At 38.5% G+C, this 22636-nt stretch overlaps 1 protein-coding gene across 1 annotated transcript in view; it reads left to right on the top strand.

The window, feature by feature from the left end:
* Nucleotides 1–22636, top strand: part of LOC114552891 (CUB and sushi domain-containing protein 1) — a 351480-nt gene that overhangs the window by 135789 nt on the left and 193055 nt on the right. The window contains exons 6-7 of the mRNA XM_028574019.1: nt 11048–11160; nt 12106–12183. Of these exons, the coding sequence (XP_028429820.1) occupies nt 11048–11160; nt 12106–12183 (191 nt within the window). The remainder of the gene's footprint in view (nt 1–11047; nt 11161–12105; nt 12184–22636) is intronic.

Below are 22636 nucleotides of genomic sequence, written 5' to 3'. Positions count from 1 at the left end.
GTGCACATTTATGCCTCTTCTCTGTTTTGTTACTTGGCCTCTCTTCTTCTTTTGTTTCTCCCACCACCCATCTCCTTCCAGCTTCACTTTGCTTTCTCATTAATCATGATCATTTGCAACCTGGTATTTGTAATGTCTAACCTCATTTAGACTTGCCTCCTCGTCTCCCCTTTTTTAACTTTTGACCTCTCCTCGCCACTTGTGTAACAAGTCAACCTCCTCTCCCGTGTTCTTCATCCATCAGCCATTGTTTTATCACAGGGTTTTCGCTGTCCTCTTTCTTCTCTGCTTTTTTCACCTTGTAAGTTCTCCTTCTCTCACATTTCTACATGTCGTCCTATAAGCTGCTTTACTGATTTTGTCCAACCTGTCCTTTGTTATCTCTCCTCTCCTCTTTCTCCTGGTGTATTTTTTTCACTAACTTCTTTCAAACTTTGATCACTTTCCCCTCTTCTTATTTGGTCCTTCTTTCTTTCCTTACCTTTCTGTTCAGTCTTGTCTCATCCCTCTCTCTTTGACCTCTTGTCTCTCCCTCATTCCAATGTCAGACAACTGACCAGTCACCATGAATAATGGAAGAGATGCAGCACATCATCACTTTTTATCTATTTCGCTCTCTACTTTTCATATTCCCTATCTTTTTGTACTTTTAACAACACAATGATTTTGTTTAATGTATTCGTGCATTGAAATGCATCCTTGTTGTCCTCAACCCTAAACCTAAGTCCTAACTCTAAAAAACGCCATCGGAAGAGGGGGTGTTTTTCAGCAAGCTCTTTGTACATTTGTTAAAGCTACGATAATAGATTTCTTACCACAAGAGAGCAGAAAGAAGACACCAAGTCACCAAAACATGCAAGGAAACACACATTTAATAAAGTACAGAGGCCAAAAAAGAACAAATATTCCAAAGCACTATGCATACAGACCTCTTCTGGGAACAACTTATCGCTCTTAATCTTTTTGAAGTGCAGAAAGGTTTGAACACAAATGGCTCCAGTGAGGAATACAACGGTTGCCGGGCCACTAATGTCTGCCAGCAACTTGACATACTGAAAAGAGAATATCTACTGTCATTTCAGGACTCACTGGTTATAGGGAAGACTTTTCCCCCAAACCTTTCAGCCAATTTAGTTCAACCAAAAATGGAACTGGTTTCCCAAGACAATGGGAATTGGATTGGATCGGTAATTGGGATTTTGTTCCAAAACACAATTAGCTCTTTTTCTGTAAAACAAAATGTAAAGTTTAGTCAAAGCCAGGATTTGGCAGATGTTGTCAGTGGGTTGCTGCATTTTTCCAGTTAATCCAAGTATTTATTTGCCTAAAATGAGCCCATAAAAAGAAGTGGTGAGTAATGTGCATTCATATGGCCATACAAGTATGGGCATAACATGGTATTATAATGGTATAGTTCAATTAGTCATTTTTTCTAGACAGGACCAGTTCCCCCTGTTCTTACAGCATATGATCATCACCACATGATGGTTAAGCGTATAAGATCATCTTTAATGTTTATTAATATTAATAGATGACTGTTGTCCATCTAACAAGCATTCAAATAATTTAAAATATGTTTTCAACAAGTTGAATTGTTTGTAATACAATTGCTTATTATTGCCAACTTTGAGTTTAATATGATTAGGAGATTATCCGTTAAACACAAATTAATTGTCATTTATACAGTAGATTTTATTCTGATACTGTATGTAAACTGATCAAATACTGATTCTCCCACTGTTGTTGTTACTCCATTGTCATAAGTACATGACTTCAATATAGAAAATCAATAACTTCTAGAACTGTTCTTTCATTGACTTTTACTTCTTCATTCTAGTTTTCCCCCCAACTTTGATTCAAATTTAGACTGACTTCAGGCAAAGCTTTGCTGAGACAAAACAGCAAAGTCCATGATTATTATAACAGTAAGCTGTTTCATCATATGAATCTTATTAATTGTCTAAAAACATTTTTCTTTCACCAGGCTGATTTAACAAGTATAGGAAAAAAATAAAATCACACACTTACAAACAAAATTGGGTTAAGGTGCACTAAAAAAAACATCTTATTAGACTAAAAAGCTCAATAATATAATACTTAATCAATTTTGCTTATGCACTTGCACATGGAGGTCATAAGTCAGGGTCAGGTGGAGAACATTGTCTTCTCTGAATATAGTATATAGTGCATTATATTCACTGTCCGTCATTTGATTTAAGTGTGGCCTTTATGCAATATATACTGAAGTGCCCTAAAAAAATCCTATAGTTTTAAATTTATATCTCACAAAAGTCATTATGTCACACTACATGCATGCCTATTTAAGCACACTAATTGATGAAGACCACTAGTTGACTCACTGAGACAGTGGTTCCCAACCTCCCCCCTCCCGAAACTGAAGTTGAGGTAACTCTTGAGATAAAGCCTTACTTTCTTTTTTGATCGAGAGCAGTTATTAGCACTTTCACATTTTTTTTTTTTTTTTTTTTTAAACCATGTTTTTATCCCATCCCACCCACATACTGCCATTACCAACAAAACAAAAACAAGAAAAAATAAGTAAAAATAAAAAAAATAAAAAAAATAATGATATGTAATGAGGTTGATGGAGAGAGCAGTTCCCACTTTGTGTGGAAATCACATCAGGCATCAGACAACGCATCTGTGTGTATTGGGTAGAGCTGTTAGGGCCTTATATTATCTAGGGGGAGGGTGTTAAGCCTCTCAAAGTACAACAACAACGGATCCCATATCTTATGGAACGTATCAGTCGATCCTCTAGAGAAATACTTGATTTTTTCTAATTTCAGGAAAAGCATCAGGTCGTTAAGCCAGACTGATGAAAATGGTGGTTCAGGAGATTTCCACTTCAGTACTATCCTTCTACGGGCCAACAGGGAGGCAAAAGCAAATGCGTTTCTCTTGTTAGTGGTCATTGAGACCTCACTCACAAATACACCAAAAATGGCCATTTCTGCATTCAGCCTTACATTCGTGCCGAATGCTTCATTTAAAATTTTGCAAACCGTTGACCAAAATTCTTCTAACTTTGGACAAGTCCAAAACATATGAGCCATGTCGGCTGAAGTAGAGTTACAGCGGTCACATCTGTCATCAATGTCTGGGTATATCTTGGACAATTTTGATTTGGTATAATAAATTCGGTGAAAGACTTTAAATTGTATCAAGTTAAGGCAGGCACAGGAGGATGTGCCATTAACTCTACTCTGAGCGCAGTCCCAGGCTGCATCAGATATCTCCATCCCAAGTTCTTCAGCCCAATCAGCTCTGATTTTATCAAATGACACTTTTCAAAAAGATGTGTTCGAGATCGTGTTGGATATATTTGAAATCTGGCCTTTGTGCTGCACAGGAGTTTGTAAGATATTGTCCAACCCCGAATTTACTGGTAAGGCTCGGAAGGTTGAGCACCATGTTTGAATAAAGTGACGGACCTGGAAATATCTAAATAAATCTGACCGTTGTAGTTAAAAAAATTTTGTAAGATCATTAAAGCTGCCGAATAGACCCTCTATATAAAAGTCACTACATCTGAGAAGACCAACTCTGTGCCACTGTGTAAAGGTATGGTCCAATCTGGCTGCAGGAAAGAGGTGGTTGTTAGAAATAGGGCTACACATAGAAAAGTCGAGAAGTTTGAAGTGTCGCCTAAATTGTGCCCATATTTTGAGAGTAGAACGTACTACAAGGTTTGGAGTATACTGTGATGGTGAGAAAGGTAGTTTTGCTGTAATTAAAGCAGAGAGAGATGTTGATAAACAGGAGTTTCCTTCAACTTGGCACCATTCCCTTTCTGGAAACTGAAACCAGTAAATAACTTTTTGTATGTTTGACGCCCAATAATAATTCCTTAGATTGGGAAGTGCTAGACCACCCTGGCTCTTGGGTCTCTCTAGGAATTCTTTCCGGATTCTAGGATTTTTACCATCCCACAGAAAGGAAAAGATCAATTTATTTAAAGACTGAAAACCGGATTTGGGCAAAAATATAGGGAGACACTGAAACAAATACAAAAATCTTGGTAAAACATTCATTTTTATACAATTAACTCTACCTGTGAGAGAGAGGTATAGGGCTGACCATCTCTGAAGGTCTGATTCTAATTTTCTCATGAGATGTTTGAAATTCCTTTTGTAAAGATCAGAGAAGTTACGGGTGATCTGTACGCCTAAGTATTTAAAGCCAGATTTGGAAATACGGAAGGGGAGTTCATTATCTGAAATCTGAAGAGCCAAATTATTGAGTGGAAAACATTCACTTTTAGACAAGTTCAATTTGTAACCGGAGAAAAGCCCAAACATATGTAACAATTCCACAATATTAGGGACACAGGACACTGGGTCAGATATATAGAGCAATAAATCGTCTGCATATAGGGAAATTCTATGTTCAACTCCCATCCTGTGGAGCCCGCGTATGCCGTGCGATGTTCTCAACTTAATCGACAGAGGCTCTATAGCTAACGCGAACAGGAGTGGGCTGAGGGGACAGCCCTGTCTGGTGCCCCTCGACAGAGGGAAAAGCTGGGAAGCTAATTTGTTAGTTATCACTGATGCTTTTGGGGAAGTATATAACAGGCGGATATAAGAAATAAAATTAGAACCAAAGCCAAATCTTTCAAGGACGGCAAACAGATAACCCCACTCGATTCTGTCAAATGCCTTCTCCGCATCCAGGGAGACAACCACCTCTGGAATCTCCCCGGACGCTGGAGAGTGCACAACATTCAGGAGTTTGCGAATATTTATGAAAGAGTGGTGGTCCTTCATAAATCCGGTTTGGTCATTTGAGATTATATTGGGCATTACAGTATCCAATCTTGAGGCAAGGAGTTTAGCTAATATCTTTACATCTGTGTTTAGGAGTGAAATTGGCCGATACGACCCACACTCAAGCGGGTCCTTACCGGGTTTCAAAATGAGTGAGATAGAAGCCTCTGTTAAGCTCTGTGGTAGGTTTGCTTGAATCAATGAATGATTGAACATTTCCAGAAGGATGGGAGCTAGCCGGGATGAGAATTTTTTGTAGAATTCCACAAGGTAGCCGTCTGGCCCTGGGGTTTTGCCACTTTGCATTTTCTGGATGGAATCAGAGATTTCCTGAAGTCGCGAGGGTTTGTCCAAGTCAGTTCTAACAGCCACATCTATTTTAGGGATATCCAGATCATTGAAAAACTGTGACATGTTTGATGTATCTTGTGGAAATTTAGATGTATACAAGTCAGAGTAAAATGCTTTAAAAGCATTGTTTATTTCCACTGGATCTATTGTTGACTGTGAACCACTGCGAATCTGTGGGATCATACGAGATGCTGAATTACATTTCAACTGGTAAGCTAACAAGCGGCCTGCTTTTTCCCCATGCTCATAGTAGCGCCCTTTTGACCAGAGGAGGTGTCTCTCTGTTTTTTCTGTCGATAATAACTCGTACTGCGTTTTCAGAGCAATTTTTTCTTTATATAGTTCCGGAGTTGGGGCCGAGGAATACTGGTGGTCTATTTTTCTTATAGAGTTGATAAGTTCTTGCTCCCTCTGTTTTCTTGCTTTATTACGTGATATGGAGTATGAAATAATTTCTCCCCTTATGACAACTTTCAATGTCTCCCATAAAGTAGATGGTGAGATTAAGTCTGATCTGTTGAACAACAAAAACTCATCAATTGCCTTAGATACAAATTCACAAAACTGTTTGTCTGCCAATAAGGCTGTGTTCAGTCTCCAGTTATTGCGCTGTGCTAGGTTTTGAGAGAAAAGAAAATCAAGAACCACAGGTGCATGGTCTGATTCTACTATGGCAGTGTACTCCACATTTTTTACAGAAGGAAGGAGCGTTTTATCAATAAAAAAGTAATCTATTCTGTATGTATGACGTGTGAAAAGAAAGAGAATTCCTTTTTATGTGGGTAGAAAAACCTCCATGGGTCCACACAGCCAGTTTGATCCATGAAATCACAAAGAGCCTGGGACATTTTGGAACATGCTAAAGTTTTAGGATTGGAGCGATCTATAGCTGGGTCAGTCACAGTATTCAGATCCCCAGCAATGTGAATCTAGATTCGGAATCAGGGAGATGAATTTGGTAATGAAGCCAACATCATCCTAGTTAGGGGCATATACACTTATAAGTACGACTTGGGTATTAAAGAGGGAACCTGACACTATTATGAACCATCCCTGAGGATCAGAGATCGTTTTTGAAGGCGTAAACAATATTTTTATATGGATCAATATTGCCGCTCCCCGTGCCTTGGTGTTAAACGCAGAATGGAAAGTTTGTCCAACCCAGTTTTTCCGGAGCCTAACTTGATCCGCTATGGTAAGGTGGGTTTCTTGTAAAAATGCTACACCTACATTTAATTTTTTCAGGTGGGAGAATATCCGTGCTCTTTTAATCGGCCCGTTCAAGCCCTTAACATTCCAGCTTATACATCGGGTTGAAGACACGCTTACTTCTGCTCTACTATCATTTGTGTCATCAGACATGTGTCTTGAGAGGGAAGAGGGGGAGGGGGTGGAGAGTACACCCCATAGCAGAAAGGCGGCCGTTCGTCAACAACTCATCCAAAATAATAGTCATACAACATGTACAAAAATCCCCTTTGGCAGTATAAAAACCCGTTTTAACACAGAGTGAACAAAAATTGGTTGTGCCAATAATCAAACCCATCCCAACAGTAAAAATAACATAAAAATATCCAATGTCTGCCTCCAGAACATAGGCAGACAACTGGTCCCTTACTGGATCCTGAATCTTCGGGGGATGCATTGTGTCTTAACTAAACCGTTAACCTACGGGAGAGCCTTTGACCGTCTAAAAGTTAAACTAGAAACAGTTTCAAGATAATCAATATCGCCGTCTAACATTCGCCACATCGTCACGGGTAATCCGGCAGTGAGCTTGGGCAACGATAGTAACGTTAAACAGTAACATTTAGCTAACATTAATATATTGCTTAGTGTAACATTAGCCACCACCGTTATAACATAAGTCCCAGTATAGAATGGTCCCAAACAAACAAATTCACATAACACAGATTTACCTCAAAATGTTCGCTTAAGTCCTTTTATAACAGTTGGTTAAGACAACCCATCTCATCAAGCACAGTTCGGTCCGAAAAAATTAACGGCGATAAAAATAGCCGCTGGCAGTCAGCCAAAGTAGCCACACAGCCACTTCGTAACAAGTTCAGAGCAAAGCTGTCAAGCAAACTGTCGGGTCACTCTGGGGTCATCACCTGTTGATTGTAGAACGCCTTGGCGTCCTCCGGTTTGTCAAATTTAAGTGTATTTCCTCCGAAAGAGACTCGCAGGCAGGCTGGGTAAAGCAGCTGGAATTTTATTCCCTTCTTGTAAAGTGCTTGCTTGATGTCGTTGAATTCCGCACGTCTTCTTGACAGACTGACGCTGAAATCTGGGTATATTCCCAGGGTAGAATTCTTGTATTTCAGGTCATGTCGTCTGGCCCATCGCAGCACTTGCTCCTTTTCCTGGAATCGTTGGAAGCATACCACAAACGGCCGAGGGGACCTTCCAGTGTGTTCAGGCTTTTTGCCCACTCTATGCGACCTCTCCAAAGTTGGAGCAGAGTCAAACACCTCTCTGCCCATAATCTCCATCAGCATGTTTGACATGAACGCTACAGGATCCTCGTCCCCTTCACTGCCTTCCGGAACATTTACAATTCTCAGATTAGATTTTATTTTTTCAAAATTCTCTCCCGCTAAGCATTCCGTTGCAGTCAAGCGGCGTTGAAATGTATCCACAGTCTCTTTTATAGCGTTCACAGAAGACTGTAAAGGGCCAATAGATTCCTGAATGAGGATGGAAATGTCCTCTCTTAAACTTGCACGCTGCTTGGACAGCTCCTCCACCAGCTGGCCCATGGAGATTCCATCGTCGTTGTTGGAGGAGCATTCGTTAGGAGGGGAGGCCATAGTAGCTAGCTTGCTAGCAATGGTGTTCCGCGTCGTCGATTGTTTGTGTCTAGAGGTGCTCATTATACGTTTGTGGCTAAGTAACACTTTAATATACGTCGTTGTTCAGTTCTACGGCGTTAAAAACACCTTAAAGGAAAGTTCTAAGCAAGTTAGGTCGGAGCTCGTCTCTCGTGCTTCCTACTCCAGCATGGCCCAAACCGGAAGTTCCGCACTTTTACATTTCTCCGCCATGTTTCATTCATAAAATAGTGATGCCGTGGCAGAAGGAAAGACGAGGATGCTAGCAGCTACCAGCTGACCTGATGACAGCAAGGGCCACAGGTTAAGAGGTCCCAGAGGTTTGGCCTACTAAGTAGCCTGCTTACAATTTTAAGCGAGAACTAAAATATATAGTTTTTATACCAACTTTTGTATACATTATATATTCTAGTGTATTATCATAATTTGTTTAACAAATTTAGTTTTCTTTTACCTTAACCTCAAACCAGATAAAGACTTGCGCACCCCCTGTGATCTTTGCCGCCCCCCTGAGGGGTACCCGGACCCCAGGTTGGGAACCACTGCACTGAAAGATAACACATGGCTGTACTGTAGTCTATTTGATGTGTTTATTAAACAGTTAGAGTGTCTTCAGGCAGACATATTGGCAGTGCTTTTGTCTCATCTGACATTCTTCATATTATTTTTTTCTGATTTTCTTGAGCTGTGTTTTTCTGTTTTTTTGGGGGGATAACCTCACCAACAGAGACAGAACTTTATGTCTCCAATTATAAGCACTCAATAAGGTCCTCTAGCGAGCGCTGTTAATATTTTGTTTCTGTCATTTTTATTTGTGTTTCTTCCTCCTTCACTGTCTCTTTCTATCTACTCAGTATACCTGCGGCATTAATAAAGGGCAGTTACAGTGGCTCTTGTTGCTCTAGGGAGGATGGTAGAACATTGGCTTCCAGGCAGTCTCTTACATCATTTCCTTTTTTGTCTCAGTGCACAATTTTCCCCACATTTTTTAATTTTTTCCTTACTACCGCCTTGGTTGCCGTCGGTAACGAAATGTGAGAGCAGCTAAAGCTGATGCAAGACTTACCATAGGCAACCAACTCATCGTCTCAGTGGTGATGCTTTAGAAAGTGTTTTTGAAGATGTGAACTTTGCCAACTTTCTACTACTTTTCTATCTCCATTCAACTACTTTACTATTTCTCTTCTCTTCAATATGGCTTTCTGTTGCTTTCCAATCAATCAGTGAAAAAATGGGATCCATGAAAGGCAAGTTGACAAACACTTTTTTGCGGGCACTGTTGGCCAAAAGTTTAATTCCTACGTAGGAGATATTGTATCCTACGTACAAGATTTTTTCTTCTGCGAACGGGATATTAGCTCCTCCTAAGTAAGAGATAATATTAGAATTAGAATCTGTATGTTGTACTAAGGCACACAGGAGAAGTATTGAAATTTACATATAAAAAACCCCCCTTCCCAGCGCCTGCCCCTTAGTTTCATAATGTTTTACAGTGGACATTTGTAGTTAACTGAGAAGGTAAAACCTTTTGTTTATGCTGCTTTTGGCTGAACTTTCAATTCCCTTTGTATCTTGCACTAAGCGCTTCAAGCAAAGATTTGTTGAATATTCCCTCCACACTCACACGTCGGAGTTATGCTGTACCCAGTACAAGCGCTGTGCTCTGCTTCTGGTCATTGCTGATCATTATGGGAAGGGATAATATCACTCATTCAATTCCCTCATCCACATTTTCCAAGCCAGTGGAACAAATTGCCTTTCAACTCTCCTTAAATTACAGCCAGCCTTTGCACCTCCAAGGACAATGTAAAGTGACATCAAAATCATACTTTGAACTTTCTGGAAAGTTCTGCTTCATATTTTCCCTCAGAATAAGTAATTCAGATCCTGGAGTTATTCACACTTCTATGTTCTTCTATAACAGTGGTTCCCAACCTTTTTTCCTTGTTGCCCCCCCTACTCATGTCTAAGAAAAGCTGAGCCCCCCAAAACCAAAGTTGAGGTAACTCTCGAGATAGAGCCTTACTTTCTTTTTTGATACAGAGGAGTTATCAGCACTTTGACCTTTCTCCGCCATGTTCATTCATAAAATAGTGATGCCGTGGCGGCAGGAAAAACGAGGATGATAGCAGCTAGCAGCTACCAGCTGACCTGATGACAACAAGGGTCCCCATGGATAAGAGGTCCCTACTAAGTAGCCTGCCTACAATTTTAAGCGAGAAAAAAAATACATAGTTTTTATACAGACTTTAGTACACATTATATATTCTAGTGTATTATGATAATTTGTTCAACATGTGCAAATATATATTTTTCTTTACCTCAACCTCAAACCAGATAAAGACTTGCGCACTCCCTGTGTTTTTTGCCACCCCCCTGAGGGGTCCCAGACCCCAGGTTGGGAACCACTGTTCTATACTGTATCTACGATTGTTTGTGATGAGTAATTTCATAACAGTTGGTCGCGCTGCAATTTATAATGCTGCAATTTGTATTTACATAGCAGCATTTTGAAGCACTTTCCTCCAAACAATGACACTTTTGTTAGAAATTTTTACAACCTCTAATTGAAATATGTAAGCTCATCTTCCATGGGCCCATCCATGAACCGAGTGCACATACTGTAACAGAAAGTTATTACAAACAATGTCCATCTCTGGAACAGGACATAATCTCTCTGTAAGCGTGATATTTACCAGCAGTGTAGACTATTCAGACTTGCAGAGTTATGCACACATTACACAACAATAACAGATAATACTTACATCATATTACAATAACACACCACATTCTGTGGATCAGCAATAACAACAGCTTGAGTTTTGTGACATAATACCTTCTCTTTCCTATGTGTTTTGTCTATCTCTGCTGTATTGTATAGTATAAATACGCTAAGGAGCAAAACGTATGTGCAGGTAAACTCTAATTTAAAGTGGCTGACACATTCCAGATAGTTATGCAATTTGAATATCAGTAGCTTTTTGTTTTGTATTGTCTCTGCCTACATTCTTCTACTACTTTTTGTCTTTGTGTTTTTTTTAAATACATAATTTCTTATTTGCTTACTTCCAGGCTGACTGGTACAACCCTGCCCTCACCAGTGATATCAAATAAGAACTGGCTTCGGATACATTTCACCTCAGATAGCAACCATCGAAGAAAAGGATTCAGTGCTCAATACCAAGGTATATCCCACTCTCAAGTCTTATTACTTATCTGTGCTCTGTCTCCCTTTTATGCATGTATGGTATACACACAATTATTTGTACTGTACAAACTAATGTACACATATAACAACACAAACAAGATAGCACTAGGAATACATGGTAGTTTTCATATACTGTTATCGCAAATAGTAAATATTGGGGACAGAAGTCTGAAACCACCTGACTGGACCTGCTGGACCTTTTCTGTCATCTAATTGACTGGTTGCATTACTTAATTATCATATTAAGGTGAATATTAGTTTCCACATGGCGGCTCAGATTTAATTGGCTGCTTCAAACACAAAAACATGGTGATCCAAGACATGTACGTGTCTCTGGCTGCACGTCTCACTTCCGGTCCGTCTCTATCTCTTTTTCTATTCACTTTATGCTGTCTCTTTGTTCCTCAGCTGGCGGTCTCTTGCTTTTGCTCTTGCCATCATTTCTTTCTGTCTGTCTCTTATGTGATATTTTGTGTGTGTGTGTGTGTGTGTGTGTGTGTGTGTGCGGGGTGTGAGAAGGGAGAGAGAGAGCTTTTCATGCTATGTCTGTTTCTCAGTGGAATGAAATTTGGTTGTTGCACAGATTTTTCTGTTATCCTCTGCAATGCTGCTACTTAGGGTAAAATAAATGGATTACATTTTAATGCTGCTCAACTTCTTTTCTTTTCTCCCCCCTTTTCTTGACTCTTGTCCCCTTCTTCTCTGTCTTTTAATGTCTCCTCCTTTTTTTCCTGTTCTAATTTTCAGTTTCTGCCACCGTTGCATTTGTCGTGAAGCACTTTCTGAATTGCACGCATTGCTGATGTGTACTGAATGGCAACGCTGAAAATAATAAGCTCTTAAAAGACGTACAGTAATTTAAGTTTAATAAAGTATTATTTATAAGTAAATCAATAACCTCCATCTCTCCTCCTTTCTGTAGTGAAGAAAGCAATAGAGTTGAAGTCAAGAGGGGTGAAGATGATGCCCAGTAAAGACTCCAGTCACAAAAATGCTGTCTGTAAGTAAACTACTGTCTGCTGTTTGTGTGTGTTTGTAGTGTGACTCTGTACATCATCTAGAACGTTAAAACACATTTGGTCTCACACACACACACACACACACACACACACACACACACACACACACACACACACACACACACACACACACACACACACACAAGATCAGTGATTTCACTTCATCCTTGTTCTGGGAGGCAATAATTCATCTTTCCTTTAAAGGGTCAGAATAGAAAAAGAAATTGTATTTTCATGCTGTAGTATGTTTCAACTATTCTTACAATTACCAATTATGCAAATCAACCTCCTTTTCGCAATTACTTCTCTGTAATTAAAACAGGCTGAAAGAGCGATCTGATTCAGAATGTACTATTTGGTATTCTTGTCATTGTGTCAGCCCCCTATACAACCATCATGTTTGATACCAAAAGTCATACTCATGAGCCTTTATTTTGTTTCAGTTATGATGGTTTGAAGAAGTTGTCAAGCCTTCCTTTGACACACACAGTAAATTTCCCTGTGCTAATATCCGGATGATAATCTACAGCCCATAATAAACTCAGTATAATGACTCACATTCTACTGGCTGTATCTATTGCTTCCTAATAGATAAGTCCTTGCATTACTAATAGATACCGTAAGTCCTTGCATTATCAATTTTAGCTTTTTTTATATTTTAACTTTCTAAGTTTCAAGTGAAGTCTGGAGGTTTTGTGTTGGAATTATTGTAAGCCAGTCGAGAAATAGTACATTTCTATGGCAGACATTATTGAGGGCCAATATATGGAGCTATATATGGGATATACTTGCAAAAACAAATGCAAAGTGTCCCTTTCAGTTTGTCTTCCTACATTATTTCCCATTCTCTTCTTCTGTCCCCTTTTCATGTGCTCAGCTCTTTTACTTGAAAATATCCTACATGTCATTTCAGTGGGATTTAAGTAGGTGTTGTCGTGCCTTTCACCCTGACGTTTCTGACATGGTGAAAGCAGAACAGTTTTATATACAAAGCATGACTATATGTCAAATTTAATAATGAGATTCATTTGCATTTTTAAGCTGTAACTTAAGTGCTGTAAATTAATAAAATAATTTCCCACTTTTTTTGGTCCAGCGAAAATACCATTAGCCAACCAAGTAATATGAAGGTGAATGTATTTTTTTAAGGGGTAAACAGGATTGACATTGTCCTCAGAATCCCCGAGGCAAACGCAAGATAAAAGGCTTTGTGTGGATTTTATCACATATCAAACAAGTTGTGTGCTTATATGAGAAACTGCAAAAGAGGAACTACTGTAAGTGTGAACACATCCAGGAAAAATACTGCAAGACAAAAAATACTTGTGCATGGCACAAGGGAGATGTGCACAGTCTCCAAATAAATGATGTATTTCTCTTTTACATAAAGGCAATGTTTCAATCTACAAGATATTCCTCAGGCCTGAGAAAGTACAGTAAATTAGCCACAGTGACAAAACCAAAGCAAAGCTTTGTCAGAGAATGTCTCAAGATGATTCATAACTAGTACACCATTAGTTTGTTTTAATGCTGGCAAGTAATGTGCACAGTAGGTGTCGGTTTTTGTGATTTATTTTGGAATTTAGGCCATTAAAAGAAACCTCAAGTGGCTGTGTTTAAGCATTTAAGTTTTTACTCAGTTTTAATCAACAACTCAGTTTCAGCTTTGGAACAGTTGTTTGTACAGAGATTTGAAAACAGCAGTTGATATTTAATAGGTCTCATTTTAAAGGCAAATAAATAACTGAAGCTCTTCTGTGCGTATTGTGTTTGACTAGATGATTAAAATGGGAGGTGTAGAGGCCTCAGGAGAAGTACTGTAGTTCTCACCTCAGTTGCAGCTAGTGGGAATCCAAATTAGCTTAAACATTATGTTGACCATAAGGCAGTCAAACAATGAGTCTAATGATGAATGTCATTAATAATTCTACAAATGGCAGACATATTTCTTAGCAGCTTGGAGACGCCTCCAAAACGGTATTCAGATCATGTGATGGAGGATTTTAATTGTCACCGAAGCCCAAGTTCCTACCTCATCCATTCCTTAGCATTTAGCTTCATCCCTCATCAATAATTTTGCTGATTTACACGCTCAGCCAAGCATGTGCTGGTGCAATTAACATTAGTATGGTGTTTTGTGTGTGTGTGTGTGTGTGTGTGTGTGTGTGTGTTGTGTGTGTGTGTGTGTGTGTGTGTGTGTGTGTGTGAGAAAAAAAATCGTATGTGTTTGTGTGTGTGTGTGTGTGTGTGTGTGTGTGTGTGTGTGTGTGTGTGTGTGTGTGTGTGTGTGTGTGAGAAAAATAAATCGTATGTGTTTGTGTGTGTCTTCGTGTGTTGTGGCAATTAAGATTCAAACTGGTATGCTCCGTGTGTATTTGAGTGTGTGTGTGTGTGTGTGTGTATTTGTGTGTGTGTGTGTGTGTGTGTGTGTGTGTGTGTGTGTGTGTGTGTGTGCGCGTATGTCAGGAGTTCCCGGGGCAAATCAGTTTATAATATTTATCGATGATATGGGGCTCAGTGAAGCGTTCAGATCTCACACACACTTTCTCTTACAGAGACTAAGCATGCACGCACAAATACGCAAACACACACATAAAAAAAGATCAAGATCAAAGATGTTTCCACAAGAGAGACTTGCCTGAAGTCAGTCTGCTGAGCCCTAAGCTATTGCATTACCTTGTTACGAGAAGGGCCAGCTAACAAAAACACCTTGTTGTGAAGTAGCTCTCTTATCACAAGTAACCCTATGTGGATTTTATCATTAAAATCACAGTGATCACCAGTGGTTCCGTATGTGCTTAAAGACTATCAAAAGTATAGCTTACCCACTTGTAAAATTATGGCTGCCCTGTAGAGAACGTACTTGTTATCTGTTATCACAATGTGGAGCCAAAGAATGATGATAATGACTATAAATGTAACTGTGTAATCCAAGGCTCCCTTAAACTTCTGCAGCCCTGGACCTAAATGACACATTTAGTTTCTCACCATGGGACCCTTGCTCATTAAAGCATACTAGCATTTTTATCATGGGGATCAAAACTGAGGAAATGTGGGTTTTCACATTGGGTCGAAGGATCAGTGAGTTTACCGCCAAGTATTTCAGTTATAGGCCATTAGGCTTGGAACAAAGATCATTAAAACGTAAAAAAAAAGAAAAAAAAAAGAAGTAAAGCCAAGGTCCACTTTTGGTCCCGAACCAGTCTTTGAACAACACTTCTTTACACTGTATGACTCCCAGTGGTAATATTATAGCTGTATGGCAGATAATTATGCAATATATAATCATTACAAAGAACCAGAGACTGATGATAATGAGTTTTACCTGTCTAGAGAATGGAGTGCTTATGAATCATAATCTAAAAGACTGTCTGTAACAGCCTCTAGCCTATATTAAACCACAGTCTAATAGGCAGACTCATATGAGAATAAGTTTAAATCAGTTTGAGAACGGTCTGTTTATGAATAATTCTCACACTGATTGTTGATTAGAATTTTACGTGATACTGGAGAGAGAGAGAGATAGATGGATAGATAGATAGATAGATAGATAGATAGATAGATAGATAGATAGATAGATAGATGGATAGATAAACTCTAAGAAATAAATATGTAAAATAACAGAAAAGGTTCTGGCAGCTCATTACCCGGACTTTGTCCCGTGATTAAAAACAGAAATGTTGTGTGTAGCTGCAGTTAAATTACAGAACATTTTCTGTTATTTAAAGTTATCTTACACAAAGTTGCTCAGTTAGTACACTTCTGAAATGTAATCTGTTCTTTAATTAATTTAAAGCTTTAATGCTTTTTTCAACACTTTGAACACTTTTATTGACGCTTTTTACAAAAATGGTGTTGTGAATAAATCACTACGTTAATTGTCAGAATCAAGGTCCCATAATGCAATTTGAAATGTAAATAAACAGAAATACAAACTAGAATCAAGTTCTATGGACAATTTTTGTTCAAAAATATAGTCATACATCTGTTAATACACAGCTATTTCTTAGAGTGTAGATGCATAGGAGATAATCCAATAAAAAGACATAATAAGAGTGGTAACTGCAGCCCATCATGTAGTTGCCCTCTCTCAGCAGTAACATTAACTTACTGCTGAGGTTGTGTCATAATTTCAGAGAGGGTGAAAGATTGTGATTAAGGAGTTTTACTCCCGAGACAATGACCTAGAACTGTAATGAATCATTGTGAGAGTGTGATTTATAATCAGCGTTTTCTTCATGATTGTCAGGCAAGGTTGTACTGGGCTGAACGTACTCAAATGAAAGCTATCACCACTTGAAACGTGAAAATCACACAATGGTACAGCACCACAGCTGAAAACATTATGGAAAGTAATGCATCAGAATAATATTTCATATTGTGTTTCATCACACATGGCTCTGACTCAGCATCATAACAAGTGTATCATAACAAGTGGCATCATAACAAGTGTATTTATGTGGATAAATCGTGTGGGCTCAACACAGTGATGCTGGGAAGATGGCTGCAGACTCCAGCTCTTGGCTTGATTGACCTGTGAGCACGAGAAGGTGGAGGAGAGAGAGAGGGCAGAGTGGATAAGAGGCAACAAGAAGAGCAGAGGAGAGCAGCGGAAGAGAGCATATCAACAAACTGCACTTCACACGTCTCTCCTCATCCAGCAGGCATCTGAAGAGCACTTCAAAGACCCTTACCTGAAACACATAGCAGCTGATTACAGACAGACAGACAGACACACACACACACACACACACACACACACACACATACACTCTCCCACGCTCTCCCTGCATCTTTCTTTGTCCTTGCACCCGCTCTCATTGACTGTTTGACCACAGTTTCTTTTGTAATGGTTTATGTGTCGGCTGTTATAATAACTAAACTTTTTTGCTACATGGCTTTGCATTCTCAATGCAAATTTCTCTTATGTTTATCTGTCTTTACGTTGCCCTCTAAGCCAGTCGTTTTTCATTTTTCTCCAATTCCCCAAGCCAGTGGTTTGTAACTCTTTCTCTTAAGAACACTTTCTTACAACAAAGAAAACAAAACTAACAGCCAAAAAGTTTATCAACAACCTTAATGTACATATTCGACATGGCCTTGTTTCATAAGTCTGATCCTGTTTTTAAGACTCTGAATTGACCAACACCTTGTACTGTAATGTAAAAGTTTTGGTAGTTACACCTAACCTGCTCCTATTGAGACCAAACACTACAGCTCATTTCAGTTCACAGCAAACTGATTAAACAATGGAGACAATGGTAAATTCTCATTTAATCTTATCTTAAGTTTGCAAATTATATTCTTTCTTACCAACAGAATGCCTCAGAAGAGATGAACATTTTTTCACCATCATTTGACAATACAGTATGGGATATCTTCTGTTCTTTTGAGAAGGATAAAAAAGTCCTCTTTCATCATTATATTTACAACAGAAATGTACATTATTCGCATTTAAACTTAAAATTGTCTTTATCTTCTAAAAGGATTTATTTGCATGGATAGTTTTCCAGTTTGTAAATTACTGCTGGGTCACACCTTCTTGAGTATTTAGGATGCTAATCTTTCATGATACACTCAAAAAGCTGTGTCACTTCTAATCTGGCTGCGTTAAGGGCTAATGGTGATGGCAGCAGCCACATACAGTAATCTCTTTATGCTTGTTGGCATGTGGAATACTGTTGTAATACTGGCTTGTAAGTGGGATGTTTCTTTAATTTCATTTTTAATCGTCATGGGAAAATCATCACTTCCCTTTACAATTTATACGTAATACGCAAATTTCATTAAGTAACAGAAATACAAAGATGAATAAATCAACAAGCAAACAAACGGCAGACATACATCCGATCAACTGGATGTAGTTTTTAATGCAATCTAAGAGGAGACCTCAAACGTTATAAAATGATACAAGATGACATTCTTGTCTTTTTGAGGGCTAATGGTGATGGCTTAACAGTGGTAGAAGAACTACTCAGATCAGCACTTTACAGAGTTATTGTATAGTACAGTAACTTCGTCTGCAGAGTAACTACACCTGTCAAATAAATGTTGTGCATTATAAAAGTATAGCATTTCCCTCTGCAATATAATGGTGTAGAAGTAAAAAGTTGCATAAAATTAAATAAAGTAAAGAACCAAGGTAAATAGTTATATTCCACCACTGCAGAAGCTTCATAGTCTCTTTATACTTGTTACAATGTTGAATACTCTTTACTCAATCGTCAGTGGGCTCTTTGAAATATGCCTTAAAACACTGTTCCAGAGAGCTATTATTTTACAGCATGCAAAAGTATATTGAACAGTTCATAGGTAGCATATATTACTTACTCTTATGGATGACTGCGTAATGAAAAGTTTAGTAGAAATGGCAAGAAGAACTGAGTCATTTAGTACGTTTAAACCCTGTTTATAGAAGCAGGCTGCTGACTTGAAGTGTATTCTATTACAGACGTCAGAAATGCCAAACATGGGCGACTGGGTAGCTCACCTGGTAGAGCGTGGGCCCCATGTACAGAGGCTCAGTCCTCGCAGCAGCGGCTGCAGGTTGAATTCCGACCTGCAGCCCTTTGCTGCATGTCATTCCACCTCTCTCTCCCCCTTCATGTCTAAGCTGTCCTATCGAATAAAGGCCTAAAATGTCAAAAAAATTATCTTAAAAAAAGAAATGCCAAACATACATGGGCACCAACGAGAAAATTAATCACTTTTTTACAAATTCCTAAAAAGTTGACTTTTAGAGATGAAAGGTTTGCTGAAAACACTTTGATGATATGGAAATTATATTATGCATCATAAGCTTGTGTTTAAACGTTGAATGGTCTTTTAAGTGCAAATATGGGATTAAGTCAGCTTGAGGATTTTTGACATCAGCCCAGCAGTATTGCCAGATATTTGGCAACTATTTTTTTCTATAACAATCTCATGTTGTTTGCATGAGCTGGATTTGTTTCGGCAGCATGAACCTTTGTATTTGATGCCAATGAAAGCCATTTGAACATGAGTGAGAGAGAAAGGGATAAGAGAGCACGACAGAGAAAGTGTGTTTTTCGAGTGTGTTTATGTGGTGATTTTTGGACAGAACATCAAAAACACAGCAAAACAACAAGACAGCTTGTTCTGTTTGCATCATATCCCACACAAACACGCATACACAGCGTCCATACGCTCACAACCCCTCAGCACACACATGAGAACATTACACAAACGCAGCAAATCATTCATCCATCTTTTATGCTAGGATGCACCACACTTCAGCACCCCTTTGTAAATTGCAGCTAATGTGTATGAGAGAAAAGCGGGGTGAGCTGAGAAGAGCTGAGAACACAAAAGTAGAGAGAATGAGTGAAGTGAGTGGGAGCAGAGGCGGATGAGGAAGACAGACACAAGAAAAGATGGACAGAAAGAAAAAGAGAGATGCTAAGAGATCAGCTATTTCGCTTTCTCCAGGATATTACCTTTTTTCCTTTTGTGCTATTGTAGTCCCTTTTCAACATTCTCCTAATTTCCATTTTATTTATTCTGTCCTTCATTTCACTTTATTTTTTGTTTTTTTGCTAACCATCATTATTCATCCACAGAGTTAGAGCTGGTCTAAACTAGTTTCTGTCATGTTGTCTGGTCTCATTTACATTTACATTATGTTTTAGGCATGCAGCAGATGCTCCCAGCCACAGCGACGTCTAAAACCAATGAAAGATCCCAAATATAAGCTGGACAAAAATTGTTTTGTGTTTGTGCTTTTTTGAGTAAGAGATAAGATCATGCAGATCAATGAAAAAAATCATGAGGGAATAAGATGCTTAAATGTGAGAACTGAGGACAATTCTCTTCATTGAATCACTGCACATGTTGGTTTTCATTTCGAACACGAAAGATCAGAAAGATCAGGTCATTTATTTTTTGTGCAAAACCTTTTTTTTCCTCACAATTTCTCCCTGGGGGTTTTTATTAAATCTTTGTGTCATTTTGCACACTACATGTTTGTTTGGATTTGCTAATGACCTAGTACACAACATTTAGAAAATTCAAACTGTATGACTATGCAGAGATAAAGTTTATTATGGAGGCAGGCAAATATTGCATGGAAACAGAGAACATCTGAACTGCATAAAGTTTTGGTAGGTTTATGTAAAGAAAAGTAAAATTTTTCTGTGTATAACGGAAATGCTAAAATAAAAAGAAAGAAAAGTAGCCTACGGAATCCTGATAATTACAGTGCAAGTAAAGTGCAGGAGTAAAACGTTATTTAGTTTCCACCACTGCAAATTCCCCTTTTGCCTAGAGCAATCTGTCAAATTTCTTAATGACATCTGGTGGAATAAATTAAGCTCTGTTCAGGGACAAGCTAAAGGTCACAAGGTAGGAGCTGTTCACAATTATGTTTTCTACACATGTTAACGCCTCACAACTATTACCTTTTATATGCATCTTGACCTGAGGCTTGTCAGGCTGTGGCTATATTGTCAGTAACGTTAGTTGTTGCAGAACAACAACAAAGACTTACTGAAATATTGGCTAATGAAACATTAAACTCATGTAAGTTGATTCATTTTATGAAGAGACTTTTTTTTTTTTCACTAATCGATTTTTGTGTTAAACAGTTAGCTAACAGGTATTTTACGTACTGTAACCATAGACTGTAAATATGAATGGACAAAGCATCTGGTTCGGCGAAGTGCTGCAAATGCGTAAGTGCCTTAAACCTGCATTCTATCTGAATTCCAGCAGGGGGCGACACGTGCAGTTGCAAAAGGAGGTCTGCTTCTGTAGAAGTTTATGAGAAAGTGACCCACTTCTCACTTGATTTATTACCTCAGTAAACATTTTCATAATGAGTTTATGGTCTCAATCGCTAGTTTTAAGTCTTCTGCAACACAGAATGATATTCATTTTTGGAATTATGGTCTTGTTGATTATAAAATCTGCGATAAAGCAGAGGGTGTTTCAGGGCGTGGCTTGATGTGATTGCCAGTGAAAGTGTGTAACGTAACGTAGAGTGTAAGGGCTCCTCCCTCACTCCTCCCTCTCGTCTAAAATCATCACATCCGCAACCACGATGGCTGCGCCCGTAACGGCAAAGGCAACGACTCATAGCAGATCTCCACAAACCAATGGGTGACGTCACACATGCTCTGTCCACTAATTGACAGTCTATGACTGTAACGGTAGCTAACTTTAATGCTTCGGGTGTGGTTTGACTGCTCGTGACATGCTAGGTTTGCAATAAGCTATAGCAGGGGTCTTCAACCTTTTTTTAAGCCAAGGACCCCTTAACTGAAAGAGAGATGGAGTACCTACTACATATATTGTATAAAATGAAGTTGCATATTCAACTGGGCCTACAATAATGTTTAGGGCAGCCTAAAGCCTTTGTAGATACCTTTTTATGGTGCATACAATACTAAGCTATTAAAATAGCCTAATAATTGTTGGCATGATTTTATAAATTAGGTTTTAATGTCAAACATGTGGTACAGTGAATCCTTAGGATGAACTGTATCTGTGGATGGCCTTAGAGACTACCTATACATATACATACGATATATATATATATATATATATATATATATATATATATATATATATATATATATATATATATATATATATATATACACGACGGCCAGTAAGCCTATCATTAGTGGGGATTTATGTTTGCTAATAATATGTTAGATTCATTTTAGGACTTTTTAATTTTTAATAATAATATATATAATAATCAATAATTTGGAGACCCCCCTGAAGTGACGCTGAGGACCCCCTAAGGGCCCCGGACCCCCTGTTGAAGATCCCTGAGCTACCGTATTCAATGTTAGCTGCATTAATAGCGTTACATGGTACTTTTGAAGTAACGTTACGTGCAAAAGGTTCTTTGAAATGGTGAATCAAGCTAATTTTGTTTAGGCTAGCTACTGATGTAGGAAGAAATTCTTAATATGTATCATTTAGCTATAGGGCCTAGCCTATAAGTTATCTTAATTTATTATCAATTCGGTAGCCCTTTGGTAATAAGGGACTGTTCGTTATTTATTTAAGGGGCCACCAGAGGAGCTTTGGGACCTTTAGTCAAAATAGACCTGACCCTCCCTTCCTCAACAATAAATTTTGGATGACCCTCCAACATGATCATGAGAAAAATGATGACCCTCCCCAACAATTTATTGTACTGATTTGCGCTTGGCAAAGCTGTACAGATTTCCATTTTTCTTTTATAGCCATGACAGGTGGCTAAACGGCTGCATTCTCATCTGACGCATTACACTCCTCTGTTATGGTGTAGTGGCCATTTCAGTAGATTTACTCACTAACATTGTTGTGGAAACACAATAAGCATGGAAACTAAATGCACACTTCTTGCATTACTTCAAATACTAAGTTACTCATCTAGTAAACTAGTATTCACATGAAATAAAACAATAAAACATTGAGACC

The sequence above is a fragment of the Perca flavescens genome, chromosome 1, assembly GCF_004354835.1.
Source record: "Perca flavescens isolate YP-PL-M2 chromosome 1, PFLA_1.0, whole genome shotgun sequence".
Lineage (NCBI taxonomy): Eukaryota > Metazoa > Chordata > Actinopteri > Perciformes > Percidae > Perca > Perca flavescens.
This window is presented reverse-complemented; position numbering and strand designations above follow the sequence as displayed.